General features: G+C 43.4%; 1 protein-coding gene across 1 annotated transcript; it reads right to left on the bottom strand.

Moving 5' to 3' along the window:
* Positions 1-2,082: 2,082 nt before the first annotated feature.
* LOC124712407 (fatty acid-binding protein, muscle-like) lies at positions 2,083-12,604 on the bottom strand. Its single transcript, XM_047242702.1, has 3 exons — positions 12,523-12,604; positions 5,774-6,054; positions 2,083-2,133 (listed from the first exon to the last, which is right to left on the bottom strand). Exons 1-3 carry the CDS (start codon positions 12,602-12,604, stop codon positions 2,083-2,085), a joined length of 414 nt encoding a protein of 137 aa, XP_047098658.1.
* Positions 12,605-25,619: the final 13,015 nt, after the last annotated feature.

Below are 25,619 nucleotides of genomic sequence, written 5' to 3'. Positions count from 1 at the left end.
ATATATAAGGAACACTAGTGGACCTGAGACTGGGAGTTGGAAAATGCCATACGCGACTTCCCCCCGGTCAGAATTACGACCCCAGACTATATTGGTTAAATTAGCAAATATAACTTTCTGCAGATATCACATTATCCAATCGTTGGGTATCCATCAAACCTATAAAACTTCACGTTGTCTGGGAGAATGCTATGATTCACACAGTCCAATGCCTTAGATAGGTCACAGAAAATACCAATCGGCGCTATTTTATTCTTCAATGCTCGTAAAATTTGGTGATTGAACATTTAGATTGCGTTCTCAGTAGAGCAACTCTTCTGAAACGCAAACTGTGATTTGCTGAGGACATTATTGTTACTGAGGTGAGATACTATTCTAAAATACATCATCTTATCAAAAATTTTGGAAAATATCGATAGTGAAACAAGTCGGCAGTTACTGACAGCTCCCATATCAGCTTTCCTAAGAAGGCGTTTAACAATCATATATTTCAGTTTATGTGGAAAAATGTCTTGAGTTTGTGATGCATTACATGCTTCAGATAAGACTGAGTTTATTATGTCTGAACAAATCTTTAAATTTTTACTGGAAACACCAACAGAACCAGATGAGCTTTTATTCCTGAGAGGATGTATAATTTTCTTAACGACAGACGGTGAAGCTGGTATTAGATCCATATGACTGTATTTTGTGAGATATACCTTTCCAATATACTGATGTGGTTTTTCTCTTGAACTGTTTGTCCCTAGACTTTCTACTACATTTAAGGAATTAATATTAAATATATATGCCAGCTGTGTCTGATCATTTGTAGCTCTCCCATTGAGTTAAATAATTATATTATTACTTTTTATGTGTGGTTAGGACGCTACATCCCATATAGCCTTAAGTTCGTCGTCTGAATTACTGATTTATGACTTTATCTGCATGTTCCTTGATTTTTTAATAATTTTTCTGGTAAATTTGAGCAGTTTTTTTAGTGTGCAGCTGCTGCAGGATCTCTGCTTGTTCTTGCCAATAAATATATTTCCCTCTTCCTTTCACAAGATACTTTAAGCCCCCTATTGATTCATGGGTTTTTACGTTGTTATTTAATGTCTTTTCTGATTAGCTGATGTGGAAAGGTATTTTCAGATAATGATATTAATTTATCTTGGAATAGATTAAATTTTATGTTAGCATTTGATTCGTTGTATATTTCATCGCAGGTCATCTCTTGTGAACTGTCCTTAAAAACATTTTTGCTATAATTACTAGTTATTCTGATTTCCACTGGTAAATATCCACTCTATAAGACACTATGTTATTTATCCTAAATAACTGTGCATCAGGGTCAGAGGTCAGCCCTCCGGCGCCTGGCGAGTCCACGGAGCAGAGGTTAACAGAGGGCGGGGACTGGACAACTCGTACGCATGTGTAGTTTTCCCAGTTCCGTTTGTGTCACCCATGCGGTGTGGACACTGTATAAACTCCACGAAAGTTCTTTAGGCAATGCGACAACAAACCTCGCGGTATAAGAGGAAAATACGAACAAGAGAGGATAAATTAATTGCTTAAGAGGCCATTACCAGAGCTGTTTCTGACGGATGCTCCAGACTGTCAGTGCGAAGCGCATATGTCTACAGCCGAGGGTCGAGGCACTGGCTAAAGGAGCAGTCATTGTCTGAGGAAAAGCTTCGAAACTGCGATAAGTAATCAATTAGAACTACCTTCCCCTGAGTTCTCTCTATTATTCTGTACAATTACTCATAACGGACATTAAATGTTTTGAGATTACTGAATGCTTTCCCTTTACTGCTATGAAACTTTCCCGATTACTCTTTAACCACGTCTTTTCTGTGACTGCAAATTTTTCAGCTGCGCTGATATGAAAATCTTTATTCATACAGTGAGTGTCTGATGGAAACGCATACTGACACATTCAAGAGGAAACAGGCACTAAAATATAACAAATGAGTGGGTACGGTAGAGCAATTTCAGTCAAACAGAGTTTCAATTTGAAGTTATACTCTGAAAAAAAAAATTTATTGCAAATATACAAAGGAAATAAATTACTAAATTTTAGACGAATGAAAGGCGAATTCAGACTGCTTTGTAAATCCTTTTCGCAGTGACGCTGCCAACAGAGAGGGTCTGAAAGAGAAAAGTAATTTGTTATAAATCATTAACTCATAAAGAATTATTAGTTTCAACTATTACTAGTTATGATTATATGAAAGATAATAATGCAAACATAACAATGATTGAAATAAGTAAAAGTGCACTCATTATGCAATAGTACAAGTTCGTTATAAATATTGGCAAAATAAGAAAGGACATTTTCATTGTCCACCAATGTACTAAGGTTTCCCAGTTATTATTTTACTCATCCATAATATCATTTTGTGATAATATTAGCTGATTGGCTGTTCGGCAAAAAAGATGTTAATGTTATTGAAAAATTCCTTAATTATTCTCCTTCAGTGCAGTCACATAAAAGAACTGAGACTTAAAAGGTGGTCTTTGGAATTTGGTAGACTAACTGGGTAGTAGATGTGAAGACTTATAAATAAACTGCTCATAAAGAGTTTGTCACACAGTCACAATGAAATTAACAAGTAGTTAATAAGATCTAACACAAAATAAAAATACAGAAATGATTCATGTGAAAGAGACAGAATGGAAAAAAAAGAAAATACAGTAACGCAGACACGATCGTATGAGGAGGAAGACTGAAAGATGAAGAGATATGCAAACCTAAAGAGTAGTTTCTCATAGGTTCAAGTAAATATATTTATTTTGGAAACCATAGGTCTCCCTGCCCAGCGACCGTTGGATTTGCAAGTGGTAGAATGTAGCGATCGGTCGTGGATAAGCTCAGTTTATTACAGATCGGTTTGGACTCAGTGCATACATCATCCAATGTTGTCACAGACGTTTGATGTGACCGCACAGATGCTGGCTGTTCTACAGTCGAAATAGGTCTGCAATAAATTCAGATTATTCACGACTAATCGCTGCATACTTCCATCTCAAGTAAATATTTCAGAATGGTATTTGAATTACACTGCAAGGATCTGCAAAAACTGCAGAGCTCATGCGGTTTCTTTTTAGTCAATTAGAAAAGAGAAAGCTGTATGGGCCATGTTTCTTGTTTTCAGTGTTCCATTGAAGAACAGATTAACCTTCATTTACCTCTTGTAGGGCGAAGTATGCTCGTATAATCATACCGAATACTACTATTTGTAGCAAATATCATGCTTCTAAAAATCTGTGGCAGTTCTGTGCTCCGGGTGAACCTCAATGATCTACGAGGATATCCTAGGGATAAAGCAGAAATTTCTAAATGCTTGCGTGAAATACAGAAATAGAAGGTAGAAGGTGTTTCTTACCAACACTAATAGAGCACTTAACAAGCGCAAATATTTTTCGAAGTGATAGTTAAATATGATGTGTATATGTATGGGACCAGACTAAAAATCACATATGGCGCACGAGAAACATATTTTAAGCTTTTGTAGAACGTACAAGCTATAATAAGAGGTTAGATTGTCTGATTAAAAACTGAAAAAGTCACCACAGAAATGCGTACACCAGAGTAAAAAGTGCTAAGGACAAGAATGTAATGGAATGTACACAAACGAACTTGTGCGCACTGAAGTGCCTATGAAAGTATGAAAGTTTATTGTTGCGCACGGAAGTTTATTCATTACTCTGCTGCTATATACTCACAAGAAAGGAACTGTGATAAAATGAAAGGCATCTGACAGAGTTAGGGCAAACAGTAACTAATACAACATAAAAACAAGTGTAAGAATTATTTTAATCCGATTTTATGAATATGACAAACACGCACGTATAAAACACAAACACACACACACACTCACACACAAAATGGAAAGCGAAGAAGAACACCAAATGATTTACTAATGATTAAAAATGACGGACATGAAGAAGCTGTGGAGGTACGTAATTAAATACAAGGGTGGTGTGATAAGTCTGATAAATTTCCACAAAAGAATGGAACATTTATGTGGCGCGTTCTAAGGAACGTATAAAGAATTTGAACAACGTACAGCGTACAGTTCATTGTTGATAACCGTCTGAATTGGTCACTGTGTTGACTGCGACTGAAAATTAACAAAACTGAGATTCGTGCTAATCTTAATCATTTTCATTTGAAGGCTTGGCTGTCGCAGCAATCGAAACAGAAGTGGACGAAGAGCACGCGCACTCTGTACCGTTATTAAAGACCATTTACTTTTGGCTTAGTGAATCTAAGCGTGGTCATGATGACCGTCAAGTTGAGATTACCTCAAAGGAAACAGTTGACAAAATCCATGATACGGCGCAGCAAGACCGCCGAATAATAATTCGTAAGACTCCGGAGTCTGTTGGATCTCAACTGACCGAATGCGTAATATCCCGCACGGAGAATCGTCTACGATGAAGCTGTGTGCGAGATGGGTGCACCGATTGGTCATACTCGACCAAAAGCATCCAGCACAACATTTCAGTACAATGTATGGCGATATTTAAACGCAATCAGCAAGAGTTTTTGCGTTGATTCGTGACCGTTTGTGACAGCTAGATCCAGCATTACACACCAGATTCAAGACGGTAGTCAAAACAACGGACAAAGGCTGGTGAAAGTACGCCGAAGAAGGCAAAGACCATTTTGTCAGCTGGTAAGGTGATGGCCACTGTTTTTTGGCTTTCCCAAGAAACAATATGCTTCATTGTTAGATCGTTTGACACTTGCGTTGGATGAAAAAAAGACCTAGGTTGGTAAGGGAAAAAGTGTTGCTTCTCTGTGGTAATGCGCTATCCTACTCATCAATGATAAAAATGCCAAAGTGCGTGGACTGAGCTTTGAATTGGTTCCTCATCCATTCTATTCACCCGAATTCTTCCCATTCCTTAACTTGAAACTTTGGATTGCTGGGAAGAAATTTTCATCAAATAAGGAAGTGACAGTTGTAGTCTACTAGTAATTTTCAAAGTTTGAAAGTTGTTATTTCTCTGATTTGAAGAAAAAGCTGGAGGATCGCTGGACCAATCGTACATCCGTCAAATGAGACTGTAAGAAATAAGGCGAGTGATTTTCTTTACAAAATAACATTTTTCTTGCTTTTTTACCAGACCAATCATACCACCCTCATACAAATTATATAAAATCACGAAGAAATTAATTAATGGATTAGAGGTACTGTGTTTAAACATGGGTAAATTTGACACATTAAGGGTGGAGCACAAGTAACTGTAATAATGTCTCGGGTAATGGGTAAGTCCATAGAAGGAGAATGGGGTGACAAAACAGTGTTCTATAGAATCTCATGATCCCATAAAAACAGTATATAATATCCAAAGAAAGGGCATGCACCAACAATTTAGAACCACATTGTCTGTGAAGAAAATTTTATATGTTTGAAACAACCATATTACTCTCCTGAGGGGTTATGATTAAAAGTTACAGTGATGCTCACAGACGAGCAGTTCCTTGTTTGTACCACAATCTGAGAAACCTATCAACCGGGAATTATGCCTTGTATCAGGCAACACTACCAATTTGAAATCACGTGAGATGTTATAGCAGTAATTATACACAAGTTTGAGGCAGACGGTACAAAACTTTCTTCAAATGATTTCGAGCTCACTGTCATGGGTTACTATACTGCAACATTCTATCTGACACACAGACACACACACACATACACACACTAACATATACACACAGCAAGAAGAGGTGCAAAACAGAAAGTGCTGAGAGTGGGAGTTTTGTGTTGGGGCTCACCGCGACCATCTTGTCGGCGCTGAAGGTCTTCTCTATGGTGACGGTCTTGCCGTCTTCGTACTTCTCGACCTTGACCAGCGTGTCGGCGCCCCTTTGCGTGACGGTGCTCTTCCTCTTGCGGCCAGCCGTGTCCTCTGTGAACTCCTCCCCCAGGCGGTATGTCAGCACGTGTTTGTACTCGCCCAGCTGGGTCACATCCGTGACCTTGTCACCCTCCAGTGTCAGAGTCAAGGTGTCCTTCGCTGACAGAGCCATCTGGCGGTGCGTGGGATCAGTGACTCCTGCAGGTCAGAAACTAACATCAATATAAAGAGAAATTACTCAGCCTGCCGAGACTCGAAAGAAGTTTCTCTCATCGATCCCCTTCGAGACGCAGTATATCTTCGTCGAGTTACTTAAAATGATAATTTATTTACACTCCTGGAAATTGAAATAAGAACACCGTGAATTCATTGTCCCAGGAAGGGGAAACTTTATTGACACATTCCTGGGGTCAGATACATCACATGATCACACTGACAGAACCACAGGCACATAGACACAGGCAACAGAGCATGCACAATGTCGGCACTAGTACAGTGTATATCCACCTTTCGCAGCAATGCAGGCTGCTATTCTCCCATGGAGACGATCGTAGAGATGCTGGATGTAGTCCTGTGGAACGGCTTGCCATGCCATTTCCACCTGGCGCCTCAGTTGGACCAGCGTTCGTGCTGGACGTGCAGACCGCGTGAGACGACGCTTCATCCAGTCCCAAACATGCTCAATGGGGGACAGATCCGGAGATCTTGCTTGCCAGGGTAGTTGACTTACACCTTCTAGAGCACGTTGGGTGGCACGGGATGCATGCGGACGTGCATTGTCCTGTTGGAACAGCAAGTTCCCTTGCCGGTCTAGGAATGGTAGAACGATGGGTTCGATGACGGTTTGGATGTACCATGCACTATTCAGTGTCCCCTCGACGATCACCAGTGGTGTACGGCCAGTGTAGGAGATCGCTCCCCACACCATGATGCCGGGTGTTGGCCCTGTGTGCCTCGGTCGTATGCAGTCCTGATTGTGGCGCTCACCTGCACGGCGCCAAACACGCATACGACCATCATTGGCACCAAGGCAGAAGCGACTCTCATCGCTGAAGACGACACGTCTCCATTCGTCCCTCCATTCACGCCTGTCGCGACACCACTGGAGGCGGGCTGCACGATGTTGGGGCGTGAGCGGAAGACGGCCTAACGGTGTGCGGGACCGTAGCCCAGCTTCATGGAGACGGTTGCGAATGGTCCTCGCCGATACCCCAGGAGCAACAGTGTCCCTAATTTGCTGGGAAGTGGAGGTGCGGTCCCCTACGGCACTGCGTAGGATCCTACGGTCTTGGCGTGCATCCGTGCGTCGCTGCGGTCCGGTCCCAGGTCGACGGGCACGTGCACCTTCCGCCGACCACTGGCGACAACATCGATGTACTGTGGAGACCTCACGCCCCACGTGTTGAGCAATTCGGCAGTACGTCCACCCGGCCTCCCGCATGCCCACTATACGCCCTCGCTCAAAGTCCGTCAACTGCACATACGGTTCACGTCCACGCTGTCGCGGCATGCTACCAGTGTTAAAGACTGCGATGGAGCTCCGTATGCCACGGCAAACTGGCTGACACTGACGGCGGCGGTGCACAAATGCTGCGCAGCTAGCGCCATTCGACGGCCAACACCGCGGTTCCTGATGTGTCCGCTGTGCCGTGCGTGTGATCATTGCTTGTACAGCCCTCTCGCAGTGTCCGGAGCAAGTATGGTGGGTCTGACACACCGGTGTCAATGTGTTCTTTTTTCCATTTCCAGGAGTGTATTATTCCCAATTGCAATTCTCATCATTAGGAGGATGTGGATAACTGAAAGATTTGTACCGATAACTTAACTGTTGTATCTACGTCTATACTCCGCAACTCACCCTTTGGTGCGAGGGTTCTTCTGTTATGACTATCACATCCCACCTTCCTCATTCAATTCGCGAGTAGGCCATGGAATGAACAAGAATCCATAAACTCGGTATGAGCTACATTTTATCTAATTTCTCGTCACGGCACTTACGCAGAAAATTTTTCGAAGGAGGTAGTATATTGCCGACTCTTCTTGGAATGTATGCTCTCGGAATTTCAACACTAAAGCTCCTAGTGATTCAAAATGCCACTCTGTTGTATTGTACTGTGTTGTGTGTTGACCGGGACCTAGAAACGACCCCGCCACAGCCGCAGTGGTCCACAACGCGACGACGACTACCGCAGTCGACTTCACCCCTCCGCCACCCCACACCGAACCCAGGGTTATTGTGCGGTTCGGTCCCCGGTGGACACCCCAGGGAACGTCTCGCACCAGACGAGTGTAGCCCCTATGTTTGCGTGGTAGTGCAATGGTGGTGTACGCGTACGTGGAGAACTTGTTTGCGCAGCAATCGCTGACATAGTGTAACTGAGACGGAATAAGGGGAAACAGCCCGCATTCGGCGAGGCAGATGGAAAACCGCCTAAAAACCATCCACGGACTGGCCGGTGCACCGGACCTCGACACAAATCAGCCGGGTGGATTCGTGCTGGGACCGAGCGCTCCTTCCCGCCCGGAAAACCGTGCGTTAGACCGCAGGGCCAACCGTGCGGCCTCCACTGCTATTAGTTCAATACGTCCGTAATGCTCTCGCGCCTACTTTGCAACCATGTGGAGAAACATGCCGTTCATCATTGGTTCTGCTCTGTTGTTACTGTGGTCGTCAGTACAACGACTCGCTCGTTGCAGCTCTCCATCCTACTATATCCTGTCAACATCTCTGAATAACTACCGCAACTTACATCCTTCTGAATCTCGTCACAGTATTCATCGCTTCATCTCGCTGTACAATTTTTATCCTCCCCCTCCTCCCTACACTTCCCTCGCAAACTAAATTGGTGGTCCCTTGGTGTCTCAGAATGTGTTCTGTCAGCCGAGCCCTTCTTCTAGTTAGGATCTACAACAAAATTCTTTTCTCCCCAATATTATTCAGTACCTCCTCATTAGTTATGTAATCTATCCGTCTCATCTGCAGCGTACTTACCAAACACCACATTCCAAAATGTTCTATTCTCTTCATACCTACATTGCTTATCATCCATGCTTCACTTTCATACACAGCTACATTCTATTCACATACTTTCATAAAAAAATTCCTAAGACTTAAATCTATATTCAATGTTAACATATTTCTTTTCTTCAGAAACGCTTTTCTTTCCATTGCCAGTCTACATTTTATATCCTCTCTGCTTCTGCCATAATCAGTTATTCAGGTGCCCAAACAACAAAACTTATCTACTACTTTAAATGTCTCGTTCGCATTCTAATCCCCACTCTATCACATGATTTAATTCGACTACATTCCTTTATCCTTGTTTTGATTTGGTTCATGTCCATCTTATATCTTCCTTACAAGACACTGATCATTCCATTCAGCTTCTCTTCCATTTCCTTTGCTGTCTCTTATGGTATTACAATGTCGTCGGCAAATCTCAAGGTTTTTATTTCTGCTCGCTGAACTTTAATTACTACTACAATTTTTTTTGTTTCGTTTGCTGCTTACTCGTGTACAGATTGGCGACAGACTATGACCCCACTCACTCCCTTCTCATACACTGCTTCCCTTTCATGCCCCTCGACTCTTATAACTGCCCTCTGGTTTCTGTACAAATTGTAAATGGTCTTTCGCTCCCTGTACTCTACCTCTGATACCTTCAGAATATCAAAGAGAGTATTCCAGTCAACACTGTCAGAAGTTTTACCTAAGTCATAGATTCAGTTTCGTAGCACGTGTTCCTATGTTTCTCCGAAATCAAAACTGGTCTTCCTTATGTTTGGCGTCTACCGGTGATATGGAACATACGTATTCATGGCTCACATTTACTTCCATCACCGAATACAACACTGCACTGTTCGTTACACTTAAAAATTTAGTTTAGTGTGAGTAGGTCTCAGGCACCAAGGGTTTCGTGAGAACTTAGTTATGTATATAGATAGTTCCTCCTTCCCGGGAACCGAGAATTTCGCCGATTCGTGCCTGTAATCGATATAGATACATGCAAGGTATGGAAATATGTGAGATAAATTGCCCTATATTTTGATTGCCTTGGCATAGAGACATGCTTTCTCCAGGAAAAAACTATGCCTTATAAAATCGTGTTATTTATATTTTGTATGTTAGAGAATAAACCTGAAACTTCCTGGCAGATTAAAACTGTGTGCCCGACCGAGACTCGAACTCAATACCTTTGCCTTTCGCGGGCAAGTGCTCTACCATCTGAGCTACCCAAGCACGACTCACGCCCCGTCCTCACAGCTTTACTTCTGCCAGTATTTCGTCTCCTACCTTCTGCAAGGTTCGCAGGATAGCTTCTGTAAAGTTTGGAAGGTAGGAGACGAGATAGTGGCAGAAGTAAAGCTGTGAGTACCAGGCATGAGTCGTGCTTCGGTAGCTCAGATGCTAGAGCACTTGCCCGCGAAAGGCAAAGGTCCCGAGTTCGAGTTTCGGTCGGGCACACAGTTTTAATCTGCCAGGAAGTTTCATATCAGCGCACACTCCGCTGCAGAGTGAAAATCTCATTCTGGAAACATCCCCCAGGCTCTGGCTAAGCCATGTCTCCGCTATATCCTTTCTTTCAGGAGTGCTAGTTCTGCAAGGTTCGCAGGGGAGAGCTTCTGTAAAGTTTGGAAGGTAGGAGACGAGATACTGGCAGAAATAAAGCTGTGAGTAGCGGGCGTGAGTCGTGCTTCGGTAGCTCAGATGGCAGAGCACTTGCCCGCGAAAGGAAAAGGTCCTGAGATCGAATCTCGGTCGGGCACACAGTTTTAATCTGCCAGGAAGTTTCATATCCGCGCACACTCCGCTGCAGAGTGAAAATCTGATTCTGGAGAATAAACCTGTTTTGTTACTTGATTCGCTGCATTACCTGACGAGTGACTCGGTAAACGTTATTATCGGATGAAAATAGTCATCAGTTCCAATTGAAGATTTATTACGTTCCATTACGGAAACAGAATGGAAATTTTAGAAAGACACGTCTAGAATACACTAGAAAATGTTCTGTGACACGAAAAGCGCGAGTACGAGAGCACAAGTATCTAGATGGGAAGGCTGTGGTAATGTCTTACCTCAGTACACAAAAGCTATCTGACGCTAAGTACAGAAGGACGATTCGGAGAAATCTAAATAAGATGAAACAATGAACACAGGTTGTAACATAAATATGTGCAAAAAAGGGGACTCTTTCATAGTTGCTTTTCATCGCGACCATGGCACAGCGACAGGAAAGCTTGGAGCAGACTAAATGTTTTTCTTGGCATGCGAGAAGAGGATAAGCAGGCAGTTCATTGGCAGTTACACGCATGAGACAGCAAAATGGATGGTTACGAAATTAAGCTTTGGTGATTTAAGAGCGATATTGGTCACCTCTAGAAGACCACAAATAAGATCGCGTGCAGTAAGGCTGAGAGGATATTAACTGAATAGGATGGAACGTTAGAGATACTTTGAGAGTACCATAAGGGAAATGGGAGAGAAGTGTGAAGAAATTAATGTGCATTGGTAAGAAACAGCAATAGCTTCAAAGAACATTTGCCGTGGTCACGTACCGCGAAAACTTAAGGAGGATGGTATACCAAACACACTACAAGTAAATGTTGATCTATGTAGAAGGAAGACAAAATGCAAACGAATAAGATGAAATTCCTGAGAATGGCCATAAAAGGCTTGAGACCAGACGGAATAAGAAATACGACAGTCACAGTGACATTAAACGAGGAACTCTCGCAAGAAAAAATGGGGAGGTTAAGATTGAAGTAGTACAGGCATGTAAAAGAACGCAGCACACAAAACGTGCCTGCAATAAAACTACAGCGCAAAAATCCGAGAGGAAAATCGATAGGTACGTGGCTCAAGGGAGTATAGGAGGCAGGTCCAAGGACATAAATTCATAGGACAAATGGTAGCGGGACAGAAGAAACTGGAAAAACATTCGTTTTCATATTATCTAGCTATGAGATTAAAAAGGATGGTAAGTATATCTTGGTGGAATACTGTGCCGGAGTAGGTAAACTTTAACATGACTTGAGAAGGTTATGTTAACACTGAATCAACGAAGTTGTACCCCTTACCTTCTTTATCAAGTTTCTGAAGAAGTAGTTCATAAATGTAAAACATTCCATTGCAAGACAACTGCGACATTATGTACGGTAGTTAAAATGTTACTTATGTGGGAGTAACTGTACAGCATGGAACTGTAAATATTACCAACATTATTTATAGTATTAGTTTTGGGAGACTTTCAGAAGTGGTGGTCGAATTTCCTTTACATTGCTTTGAGTTTTTCCTTCCCGTAAGCTTGTCTAGTCTCACTATTGCTTGTAACAAAACTATCGATGTGACTCAATAGTTAATGCAATTGGATCTATTCCTTTCTTCGGGCCGTAAAAGTATGCTATGAAGATTGATAAAATATCATTTTTAGACGAAATTATCTATTCACACTCAAATTCGTATTTATAAACATGCATAAGAGATGTTGTTCTCCAGCGTAATTGTATAAACTTCAACATTCTTTTCTTCTTCTACATTCTTAAGCAACTCAAAGCTTCGCATTGTCGGATAGGCAGCCTATAGTTATGACCTAAAGTCCCTGCTGACTGATGTATACGGTTCGTAGGAGAGGACAAAGACAAAGCTGAAGCTTTTTGTTGACTCACCGCTGGCGTCCAGAAACGCCTCCATGTTCTCCATGCTGGCGACGTCCAGTTCATAGCTCTTTCCAGAAAACTGTTTCACCATCTCGAATGCTTTACTCTTCTCAGCAGTTGCGGCAGAAGCAGAGAACCCAGTCTGACTTCTGGAACTACGCCGGTCTATTTATCTGAGACCTACATCCCTCGAAATATCGTCACTTCCTGTATCAGATAGTGGTACCGTATTCGATTATTAAGGCGGTATCCGGTACTGCCGACAGCAACTTATCTCAGATCACGAAATGCGATACCGAACTTCAAGATTAAAGACATTTGCTTCGGATTGTTTTGTGAGACCCAGAAATTTCTTCGATATTGATGTCGTCTACTATTTGGTTCGCTTTGTATCTCATGTAGAGTAGGGACTATGTGTCAGCTATTGTTTTAGATTATTTCTTTAATTTCTATTAGTAAGTCGCCGTTATTTGCGTTCACAAAAAATACTGACTTGCTTCGTAACATAACATTCACTTTTGGGTTGTCTCCAGCGATTTTACCACCTTGAATGCGTTACATGGGTCTCTTTGTGGGCGGATAAGTACTAAGTAATCTACTGAGCTCTTTCAGCGCCTCTGAAAACTTTAATCTTTGCAACTGTTGTGGCCTTCAGCCCTAAGACTAGCTTTATGTTGCTCTCTAAAATATCTCGCGTGCCAAGTGTCTTCATCTCTGAATAACTACTGCAGCCAACATTCAGTTAAACTTTCCTAATGTGTTACTGCATTAGAGCCTTCTTCTCTGTGTTCACATACATTTCTTAATGCCGCAGGATGCGTCCTGTGAACCGATCCCTATTTTTAGTGAAGTTGTTCCATAATTTTTCTTCCTGTTGAATTAACTACTTCATTAGTTGTTCGATCTGCCCATATAATCTTGAGTATTATTCTGTAGCACCACATTTCAGGAGGTTCTCTTCTTTTCTTGTCTGAACTGCTTACCGTCCATGCTTCACTTCCGTACGAGGCTACACTCCACATAGAAAACTTCAGAGAAGACTTCCTAGCACTCAGTTGTATGTTCCATGTTAACAAGTTTCGCCGTTTCATAAATGCTTTTCTTGCTGTTACGAATCTGCATTTTGCATCCTCTGTAGTTCGGCAATCACCAGTTAGACCTATATTGCTCCTCAAATAGCAATACTCATATACTACTTTACGTCTCCCAATATAATTCCTAGTGTAAGTAATTTCAGACGTATTGCTATAACAATATACAACCTGTAGCAAAAATCTTTACATATTGACATGAGTAATAGTAGCATCTTGGTCATAGGCTCGCGTCTATTCTATTTTCTATTTTCTGTTTTGAAAGTCAATAAAAAGGATATTATGTATTTACTTACGTACAAGTAGTTTCTGTCAAAAGACCATGTTCAGATAATGGATAGCATTACATCAGGTTGAAGTTCCTCGGCTTCAAGTACAAGATTTGTGGTGTCACCGCCAGACACCACACTTGCTAGGTGGTAGCCTTTACATCGGCCGCGGTCCGTTAGTATACGTCGGACCCGCTTGTCGCCACTGTCAGTGATTGCAGACCGAGCGCCACCACACGGCAGGTCTAGAGAGACTTACTAGCACTCGCCCCAGTTGTACAGCCGACTTAGCCAGAGATGGATCACTGACAACTACGCTCTCATTTGCCGAGACGATAGTTAGCATAGCCTTCAGCTACGTCATTTGCTACGACCTAGCAAGGCGCCATAGCATTTGATATTGAGATTATAACATGTACCGTCAAGAGCGATGTACACCAATTGTGGATTAAAGTTAAGTATTCCAAGAACTACGTTCTTTTCTTTATAGGATAATTACTTTACCTTGTTCCAGACCTCGCGCCAGTCAGCGTGTAATTAAACGCGTGCATTTCGGCCTCCTCTAGCAACACAGTGTTGGCTCTTCTGCCAACACTTCAAGATTAATATCACCGTCGCTTGACGGGAAGTAGTTTTCTGTTAGTAAACACCTATTGCAGATGCTTTGGTCGTTTTTGCAATGCCACTTTGAATTACGTTTAAGCTGTGCATTATTGTTTACAAGAATTTTTAAAATTTTATTATATCGTAGGTCATCAACTTGAGACAACCAAATACCAAATTATTATTTGTGTCAAATACAGAACTTTTTCGCACATCTTGTGGTACCAGATTCGCTCTCCGATTACACTGCATGGATGTATACACACCAAAAAAAGTTTTGCATCACCTCAGTTCCGAGAGTTCCGGAACCTGTACAAAAATTGGAATAGAGATCAACATAAACATCATTTCCGCCCTTTTCATTGATCATTAAAACCACACATTACTTGTTGTACCACCATACAGCGAGACCTTCAGAAGTGGTGATGCAGATTGCTGTACACACCGGTACCTCTAAAACCCAGTAGTACGTCCTCTTGGAATGATACATGCCTCTATTCGTTCTGGCATATTATCCACAAGTTCACCAGGACACTATTTGTCCAGGTTGTCCCACTCCTCAATGGCGATTCGGCTTAGATCACTCAGAGTGGTTGGTGGGTCGCGTCGTCCATAGAAATTTTCATTCTATCCCAGGCTTGTTCGATAGGGTTTATGTTTGGAGAACGTACTGGCCACTCTAGTCGAGCAATGTCCTTATCGTGAAGGAAGTCATTCACAAGATGTGCACGACTGGGGCGCAAATTTTCGTCCATGAAGACGAATGCCTCGCCGCCAATATGCTGCCGATATGGTTGCATTATCGGAAGGAGGATGGCACTCACGTATCGTACAGCCATTACGGCGCCTTCCATGACCACCAGCAGTGTACGTCGACCCCACATAATGCCACTCCAAAACATCAGGGAACCTCCACCTTGCTGCACTCGCTGGACAGTGTGTCTAAGGCGTTCAGCCTGACCGTGTCCGACGATGTCTGGTCGAAGGCATATGCGACGCTCATCTGTGAAGAGAACGTGATGCCAATCCAGAGCGGTCCATCCTGCATGTTGTTAGGCCCATCTGTACAGCGCTGCATGGTGTCGTGGTTGCAAAGCTGGACCTCGCCACAACGTCGGGAGTGAATTTGCGCATCATGCAGCCTATTGTGAACAGTTTGAGTCGTAACACGACGTCCTGTGGCTGCACGAAAAGCGTTATTTACATCGTGGCGTTGCTATCAGGGTAGGTGGCGGTCATCCACTGCACTAGTATCCTTGGTCTGCCTGAGCGAGGCACGTCATCGTCAGTTCCTGTCTCTCTGCATCTCCTCCATGTCCGAGCAACATCTCTTTGGTTCATTCCGAGACACCTGGACACTTCCCTTATTGAGAGCCCTTCCTGGCACAAAGTAACAATGCGGACGCGATCGAACCGCGGTATTGACCGTCTAGGCATGGTTGAACTACAGACAACACGAGCCGTGTACCTCCTTCCTTGTGGAATGGATCTGATCGGCTGTCGGCCCCCCTCCGTCTAATAGGCGCTTCTCTTGCATGCCTGTTTACATAGTGACATCTCTGAACAGTTAAACGGACTGTGTCTGTGATACAATATCCACAGTCATCATCTGCCATCAGGAGTTCTGGGAACCGGGGTGATGCAAAACTTTTTTTGATTTGTGTAATTAAGCATTCGCTACTTGAGCTGCTATAGACTGATAGTTATTTACCGTGTGGGAGTCAAACTTTATAACAATGATGTTCAGACTGTGCTCCGTAGGATTTGTGACTTTAGTTGTGTTATTATCATCACTTGCCGTTAGTCGCCGGTAGTGGTACGGCGACACAGGGTTGAAACATAAGCATCGGTGTGCATTACGCTTGCAGACAGTCAACACTGGTCGTGACAAGGTGGGCAAGGTTTTACTCGTAAAACCGTTTTATCAAAATAACAACAATAGTTCTGCTGCTCTTCGCGAGGCTCGGCGAATTAAAGGAATACGGAGAAGTCCTCTTTGAGCATCGGGATTGAAGAACATGGTTCTGAAGTTCGAATTGACTGTCGATTTGGGAATTACCCCTGGGGAGATCAGAAGCCGACTACGTCACAAATTGTTGAAGTTACTGTTGCTACGTGTAAAATTCTGCAAGCAGAGTGCTATCTTCAAGCAGTGTACGAACTGTGTCACTACAGCTGAACGCTTTTAATAATAACAGCAATCAAATATATTTAATATTACAATAATAACTATTTTTGTACCTCGTTTCAGTATAAAGTAAAAAATTGTGTTTAAAAGCGTACTATTTCGCATGTATTCTTTCGGAATCTGGAAAGGGAAGGAGGACAAGAGTGTAACGTCCAGTCAACAGCGCGGTTATATTAGGCGCAGCACAAGCACGGATTACTAAATAACAGGGAAAGAAATCTGCGGTGCCCTTTTCAAAAGAACCGTCTCACGGAAAACCTAATTGCAAATGGCCGAACAGGGATTTGAACCGCCGACCTTCCGGATGTGGGTCCTGTGTGCTAACAACTGGACGGTCTTGCTCGGATCCGAAAATTTGAGTTCATATTAAGAAAATTAACAGCAATAAGCTCCCACAATACAAAACCGAACTCTGGACTCATTGCCGGCCGGTATGGCCGTGCGGCTCTAGGCGCTTCAGTCTGGAACCGCGTGACCGCTACGGTCGCAGGTTCGAATCCTGCCTCGGGCATGGATGTGTGTGATGTCCTTAGATTAGTTAGGTTTAAGTAGTTCTAAGTTCTAGGGGATTGATGACCACAGATGTTAAGTCCCATAGTGCTCAGAGCCATTTGAACCATTTTCTGGTCTCATTACTATCAATATTTGTCAAAACATTATTTCGGTTGTCGACTGAGTGCGAATCTGTATTCTCAGAAGTTACGTGGTTCCCGTCAGGGACTCCCAGGTTCATTGCGAGGTTACGACACAAATAGATTGACCACATCTGATTCGCTGTTCGCTCTGTAGTCTTGGTCAACATGAAACCGCCACTGTACATCGCTGTTTATGCAGGAAGCTCATTTGTTTCTGGTAGTGGACGATAGAGCAACTGGCACCCATCACCATGACAGCGCGTCAAGAGATAGGAATCATGTATATGCCTTCTTTCATTTTTTTTTTTTAAGGAAAGAATGGTCTCAAATGATGCCTTTTAAATCAGTGCGATGAGCGGTCGGTGGATACGCGCGTAAGCACATTAGGAATGAATTTCGGTGGGTCCTAAGCAACAGTGAATGTAAATTACCAGTGAATGTCAATTAGACTATGGTAACATTACCTATATGAACTGGGGATGAAACCTAAAGTAACCTCGATAGGCAGCACCTGAGAGAGAGAGAGATATCCTGTTGCAAGTGTGGCTCCATGAATATAGTTCGGAGGTACCACTTTACGAGCAGAAATAAACAATGCATTCGATATCCTGTTACTTATATTATGGTTGCGAATTTTAATAATTTTGTGTTTCCGTCACTGTCTCACTACGCAACTACCTTGTGTTTGTTTAGAAACGTTACCCACAATTTTGTTCGATAACTTTCTCTCTGAACATAAATTTAGTTGTATTGTAGCTATAAACCAGAAGAGGCATTACGAAACATTTTTCAGAGACGTCGGTCGATAGTGGAAATTATCTGAGACACAGGTTTATAGCCAGTTAGCGCATCCGCTCGCTGCAGATAAGATGATTACGAAGTTCAGAGTCCGGCTTCAACTTTATAGAAGTTACCTCATCATAAACACACAGACACACACACACACAAACACACACACACACACACACACACACACACACACACACACGCACACACGCACACACACACACACACACACACACACACACACACACACACACACAGAGTAAGAGTGAGTGAGAGAGAGAGAGAGAGAGAGAGAGAGAGAGAGTAATCTTCTAGATGTGAGCAGGAAGTTCTCAGAAAGAGATGGAAGGGGTAGGGAAAGAGGAGACTATGACGGACAGTCATCAAATGCTATATCGTTGGAATAACGAGGGCCAAATAACGAGCAGGAATTTAGGATTAATGCAGTAAATGGAACATATGGCACTGAAAAGCTTCAGAAGTGGAACAATCGTCTGCATCAACATAAATAAATTCGCAAAGCTGAAAATGCTTAAGTTATCTCTGATACTCACACATTCACAACCATTTAAAGGGAAAATTCACAGTTAGGCTCTGGACTAGTATTGTGAATATCAGGGGCACAAACCCCCATTTAACCATCTAGATGTACGCTCCTTACATGGCAGACGCTATATCCATCAGAGCCACCGAGGGCACAGGGGACAGTGCGACTGCGGGGATTTATCCCTTGCACGCTCCCCGCGAGACCCACATTCCCAACTTAATGTCCACACATTACATTCGTTATGCCCCTGCCCTCTACACTCATTACTCGTGGCAGACAATCTGACCGAGTCCCGTAAGAGTTCAGGCAATGTGTGTGCATCCAGCACAGAAGAAGAAGGTCAATGGCCAGTTAGCCTTAACTATATATGGCGATGGTATTTATTATTTCGGACATTTTCCTCACATATTAGGAAAATATGTAGTTTAAGCACTGCATCACAATAAAAATCTCTTCAGAATACCTTCTTCTTTCTTACTTAAAATCGTGTTAATTCAATGCATTTATCTATTGTTTATGGAGAGGAAAATTTCTACAATATTTACATTTACCACAACTTGACCAAATACGGTACACATACATGGAGATGGTACTTCCATATATAGTTAAGGCTCCTTTGTCCGGATGCACACGCATTGCCTGAACTCATACGGGACTCGGTAAAATTGTCCGCCGCGAGTAATGAGTGTAGTGGGCAGGGGCACTACGAATGTAATGTGTGGACATTAAGTTGGAAATGTCTCACGTGGGAGCGTGCAAGGGATAAATCCCTACAGTCGCAATATCGTCTGTGCACTTGGTGGCTCAGCTGGATAGAGCGTCTGCCATGTAAGCAGTAGATCCCGGGGTCGAGTCCCGGTCGGGGCATACATTTTCCTCTGTCCCCGTTGATGTCTATCAATGCCTGTCCACAGCGTAGGGTCTTGATTTAATTATCATTTCCTTCTATAGCGCTGCTTGGTCACCGATGTCTTTCGGACATGTCAGAAAGAACAGATACCATCTCTATATATAGTAAATGATAGGATTACCGATGATATTGGTAGCATTCGTAAGGAGAGAAACATAAATGAAGATGTAGAAGAAACAATGGGAGCTGATGACTTTTATTTCTTTTCTGTTTGCTTGTTTGTTTGTTTTGCAAAAATGGTTCAAATGCCTCTGAGCACTATGCGACTTAACTTCTGAGGTCGTCAGCCGCCTAGAACCTAGAAATATTTAAACCTAAGTAACCTAAGGCCATCACACACATCCATGCTCGAGGCAGGATTCGAACCAGCGACTGTAGCGGTCGCTCGGTTCCAGACTGTTGCGCCTAGAACCGCACGGCCACTCCAGCCGGCCGTTTGTTTTGCACATAACAAGAATCGAGCATCGCCAATCGTGTGATAAAAATTAGATGGTCTCGTAACTTTTGTGTCCTTAGTAATCAAAGCAATTACCTTTGACGCAAGTACAGTTTACATGCACAAACATAAATCTGTATAACTGTACGCAGCTCGTGGTCGTGCGGTAGCGTTCTCGCTTCCTGCGCCCGGGTTCCCGGGTTCGATTCCCGGCGGGGTCAGGGATTTTCTCTGCCTCGTGATGACTGGTTGTTATGTGATGTCCTTAGGTTACTTAGGTTTAAGTAGTTCTAAGTTCTAGGGGACTGATGACCATAGATGTTAAGTCCCATAGTGCTCAGAGCCATTTTGAACCTGTATAACTGTTCTTGTTATTTTGTACTCAATAGAAAGTTTTTCGTCATGATCAAAGGTTTAAGCTTCCAGTAATCACTGATATGTGCGGAAGTTAATTGTGAGTAACAGAACCATGTTTTATATCAGCTCGACCTGGTATTGAAACGATGTGTGATTGTTTTTCTTTTGCGTTTTTCTTTATTTCACCTTTCTGCGAGTAATTGCGTTTTCTATATATTATAAATTTGGGTTTTCTTATTTTCACTACAACATCCCTTTGTTTCTCATTAAAAATCAATAATTTTCGAATAAAACTTGAATTAATCACAGACAATTTCAATTTTGCTGTAAATACTGTTTATTTTGAAGCACCACACAGAAGGATAACTATATCGAACAAAGACGCTCTGTAGGCTGTGCAGCCCACTATATGTCCTCATTCAGTGTCTAGGCGAACCTAGTAAGACACTAATCGCATACCTAAACAAAGCAATCGAAATGAGGGAACGCCCAATAGGCATGTAACACACCCAAAGTACAGGCAACAGTTTTGCAATCATAACTGACCAAGACTATAGGAAAGCTACCGTAGCTTATGATTACTTAATATAGTCTGTGGTGGTCTACGATAGTTTTATGACTATAGTAACACACTCTCATAGCATTTTATGGGGAACGATACTATAAATGTGTTACTCACAAGAGCCCTATTGTTACGACCATCCGGCTAGGATCTCCGCCCCCCCTCCATTTTATAAATCCCTCCAAATCCTTGAACACCATGCTCTCCGCCTCGCCTATCACACCCGTCTCCCCTCCCCCACGCGGATCCTGTACGATCTCATCCCCTTCCCCCACCTCCTCCTTTTCCTTGAAAGGATACAGATCCTGTACACCTCCCCTAAACTCGATCCTCCTCACCCGCTAGTCTCCCCGATCCTCTCCCATCCCCACCCGCTGCCGCGCCTGTATTCCCACGTCCCACCCGGTCTCCATCTCTCCACCCTCCTTACCCTCTCCCAAGGTGGCTTCCGCCAGCTCCCTCTCCCTGATGATGCCCTCCTCCCTTCCATCTACCCCTCCTACCAACTTTGATCCTCCCACCCTCCTCCTGTGTTTGCTCCTCTGGGCACCCTCCCTCCCTTCTCTCCCTCTTTCCTCCCTCCTCCATTTCTCCCCACTCCTCCCCCGGGCTTCCCCTCCCCTGTCGCTCTCCTCCTGCCCCCATATCCTCAGCCATTGGCATCCTTGTTCTCCCCTCTCCCCCACCTCACCCTTGTTCCCCTCTTGGCAGGTCCCCGGACTCGCACACGCTAAGTGGACATTCGCGCGGCGGAGATCACCACCATCAGTGTCTCGTGTGTGCCATCGTGTTTAGTGTTCAGTGTTTATCGTCACACTCCATCGTTCACCAGTGTCATCGTCATCTTCAGTGTTTGCGCGTCGTATGAACAGTTTGCAGTGTGGATTATCGTCGAGTGTGAATGGCTCCGTGTTTGTCTTTATGTGTCTACTGTTTTATTGCCCACCGTTCTGTAACTTATGTGTCTTCTCACTGTTTCTTCTCATTGTGTATTCTATGGCTGAAGAGCAGTGTAGAGTGCTGCTGACAGCCTGCCTGTTGTACAGGTTTTAAAATAACAATAAAGAAAATAAAAGAGCCCTATTGTGTGAAAGTTGTGTGTAGTAACTCTACCTTACAGACAGCTATAAGCTTCCTTCATACTTCCCACCCCTGTGGAGCCGAGAGCTCGTAAGAATACTTTTGATGGGATGGTGGTGTAGAGTGCACTGCTTAGCGGAAAGCAGAGCAGGTGGTGGAACTGAGTGTGGAAGTTGTTGAAATTTCAGTATGTGTGGGATATGTTCCGTATTTTTCGAATTTTGTGAACGGTGCATCCAAAGCAATTAGCAAACAGTGACAAACATTAAAACCATAATAACCTGTCAACATTTCGTCTTTACGTAAACTATTCCCCCTGGTGCATTGTTACTGACGACGCAGAGAGGCAGAAATGCGGGACAGCAACTAAAACTGAATCTTAAAACATTATGTTAGCGATGTGGCGCAAAGATCTACAGGTAAGTGTGCTTACAGAGAGTTACGATCCATGCCTGTAGGCATACGCAGTGTTGAGTGGTACTTAAGATAGGTGAATAAATTAGTGAAATCAATGTGAAGTGAAGTAGAAATTAGAAAATAAAAGAAAAACTTAGTTTAGTTTAGAAGAGTTAGACACTAGCAAACAGCGGGCAGAGCAGCAGTGGCAACAGCCGGAGCTTGCAAGTCAGCTCGTTCAGGAGAAGCCATCGCCCTCCCCACATTAGCGGAAGCTGTCGATTCAGCCGTCAGGGCATCAGCCAACCGGCTCACGTGTTTCTCAATTGTCACATATGATCAAAGGCCCTCGCCTACATTCCAAGAGCCAATGACCAACGCTAAGAAGATTCTTCGAGAAGCTTTTTAACGTGACAAAAGAGGCAATGACCGTGAAGTCGTTCACCTCCAGTGAACTAAAGTAAATAAATACGCGAGACGCAGTGGGCCCAACAGTAGTTTTCAGTTCAGTTTCGGTTCGAGTTCACTTCCAGTACAGTTCAGTCAGTGCTGAAGACCGTCATTGAGGAAGAGACTACATCGTACACAGAAGCACCAAGTCCGCCACTGTAATGGAATAGCAAGCAGCAGCCTCGCTGCCAGAAGACAGAAGGTATTGAAGACTGATGTTTACATACCAGGGTGACTCGTGAGGACAGGAAGGAGACGGCCTCACATCAGCAGTCACCTGTGAGCTGGTGATGAAGATCTGACAGCCAAAGACTGGCAAGCTGGAGTCCGTTGTTCGAGTCCTGGGCACTGGCCTTCCCACGCTGCGCCGCTCCGCTGGCCGACGCACAACACTGACACACGCGGCCGCATAGAGAAAGAAACACTGGGACGCCACATCCAAGGTATCACCATCCGATTCACGACTTCGTTCTCAATAATTAAATGGGCCACCGCACGAGGCGCGTCTCCAGTCAACTGGGCGAAATAGTGACACGAGATACACACCGCCAGGCGTAATCAGACACCGCCGCCCACGCAGCAGAAGGCTTCGCAAATGACGCAGCTGTCACTCTCCCAGTCAGAACAATCCAGTAAGGAAACCATTGTACAAATCTTTCAATAAAAGTTATCTTATGTAAAAATGGTGTTTCATTCTACCTCATACCCGAGCCAAGGAAGAACCCACCCTGCCCACATGTTGTTAAGAGAGAAAAAGTAATTTATTTAGTGTTTTTCACCCTGACATAATGCTTTAGAATCAAATGCCCTTTGCAGTAATGCTCATCCTGACAATTGACAAGCATCAAAAGAAGTTACCCAGTTACAGCGGTAAGTGGTGGCCAGATTGCCGCTTTTAATCGCCATTGAATAGAGGAGACAATGACAAATCTGTAAGTCGCCCAAGGTCCCTGTACACAGGTAAATAAAATTCTTACAAACGTTAGTTGTGCACAATTTCTGACATGTATCTGTTTTTGTCACTGTTTTCTTGAGCTGGAGTTTGCTACAAATTACTGATGCTCTTTTAGAAAATATTTTAAGAGAAGGTTTCGTTGGAGAATCTGTCAATAACCATTACATTATAGGCAGAATACAATTGCGCAAAATATGGCAGAAGACGGAAAGGATTTGAAAATCGCCTTTAATATACAAAAGATCGTTCACTGGACTATTTTAAAAGAAGTTGTGAGTTAGCGTGTTCCACGGATCATAAGTGCAATTTGCCTTCGTGATATCGAATGTGTCAGGTTAAAAATTTAGTACGCTTTCTCAGTTATTAATACGGCAACACGCTGTTTATGTGATTGTCTTTGCAGTAATCGTAAGCTAGCTCCTTTCTTTTGCGTATAAAGAATTATAGAATGTAATTAAAGAGGATGTAACAAATTGCAGAAGCTGATAGAGCCGAAATTAAATAGCTTTGGAATATGTTATGGTCTTATACTGCACGGTGGTTGCTCAAATAACAGTGAAATATGTAAAATGTAAAATTATTCTATTGTAAGTAACCGAATTTAAATTGTATTTGACATAGATAGGGTCTTTCTGTGCCCAAACTGACAGATATCACACATTTTGAGTGAGTTCTAAGCATGCACTAGTACAGCTGATTCTGCTTACGGACGAGGTTCGATTTACTCAGGAGGTACGTACAAGTATTACAACTTGTATGTATGGGTGGATGAAAGCTTAGGTAAAAATCTTATGAACATCATCAGACGGCTCGCAGTAAACATGTGAGCCAGTATCATGGGCTAGAAGTCACATGGTTTCTACATGATACCTCCTCAACTCCGGTGGCCAATGTACACTCATGCTCATAAATTAAGGATAATGCTGATACATGGTGAAACAACTCTCTGGTGGGCGGTTTGCGACCGCTACGGCCGCAGGTTCGAATCCTGCCTCGGGCATGGATGTGTGTGATGTCCTTATGTTAGTTAGGTTTAATCAGTTCTACGTTCTAGGTGACTGATGACCTCAGAAGTTAAATCGCATAGTGAGAGCCATTTGAACCATATATATTTGTTGAAAATGGTTCAGAGAACACATATTGGTGACGTTATGAGTGGTAGAATACTAGGGCGACTGGAGGCTGGTCAAGCACAGCAGGTCGTAGCATGGGCTCTCCGTGTGCCATGAAGTGTGATCTCAAGATTATGGCAACGATTCCAGCAGACAGGAAACACCACAAGATGACCGACATCTCATCATCAATGCCCGCAGACGGCCACGGAGTACTGCAGCTAGCCTTGCTCGGGTCCTTACCGCAGCCACTGGAACAGTTGTCTCCAGACACACAGTCTACAGACGACTGAACAGACATGGTTTAATTCTCCCGGAGACCTGCAAGGGGCATTCCACTGACCCCTGGGCACAGGAGAGCCCCTAAAGCTTGGTGTCGCTGGAACAGTGTTCCCAGGTTATGTTCATGGACGAGTCCAGGTGTAGTGATTCTCATTGGGTTTTCATCTTGCGTGAACCAGTAACCAGATACCAACCCCTTAATGTCCTTGAAACGGAGCTGTATGGAGGTCGTGGTTTGATGGTGTGGGGTGGGATTATGATTGGTGCACGTACTCCCCTGCATGTCTTTGACAAAGTAACTGTAACAGGTCAGGTTTATCGGGACGTAATTTTGCACCAGTATATCCGCCTTTTCAGGGTGCAGTCGGTCCCACTTTCCTCCTGATGGATGATAACTCACGGCCCCACTGAGCTGCCATCGTGGAGGAGTACCTTGAAACAGAAGAT

Source organism: Schistocerca piceifrons, chromosome 8 (genome assembly GCF_021461385.2).
Source record: "Schistocerca piceifrons isolate TAMUIC-IGC-003096 chromosome 8, iqSchPice1.1, whole genome shotgun sequence".
NCBI lineage: Eukaryota > Metazoa > Arthropoda > Insecta > Orthoptera > Acrididae > Schistocerca > Schistocerca piceifrons.
Note: the sequence above shows the minus strand (reverse complement) of the source record. Positions and strands in the feature narration are given on the sequence as shown.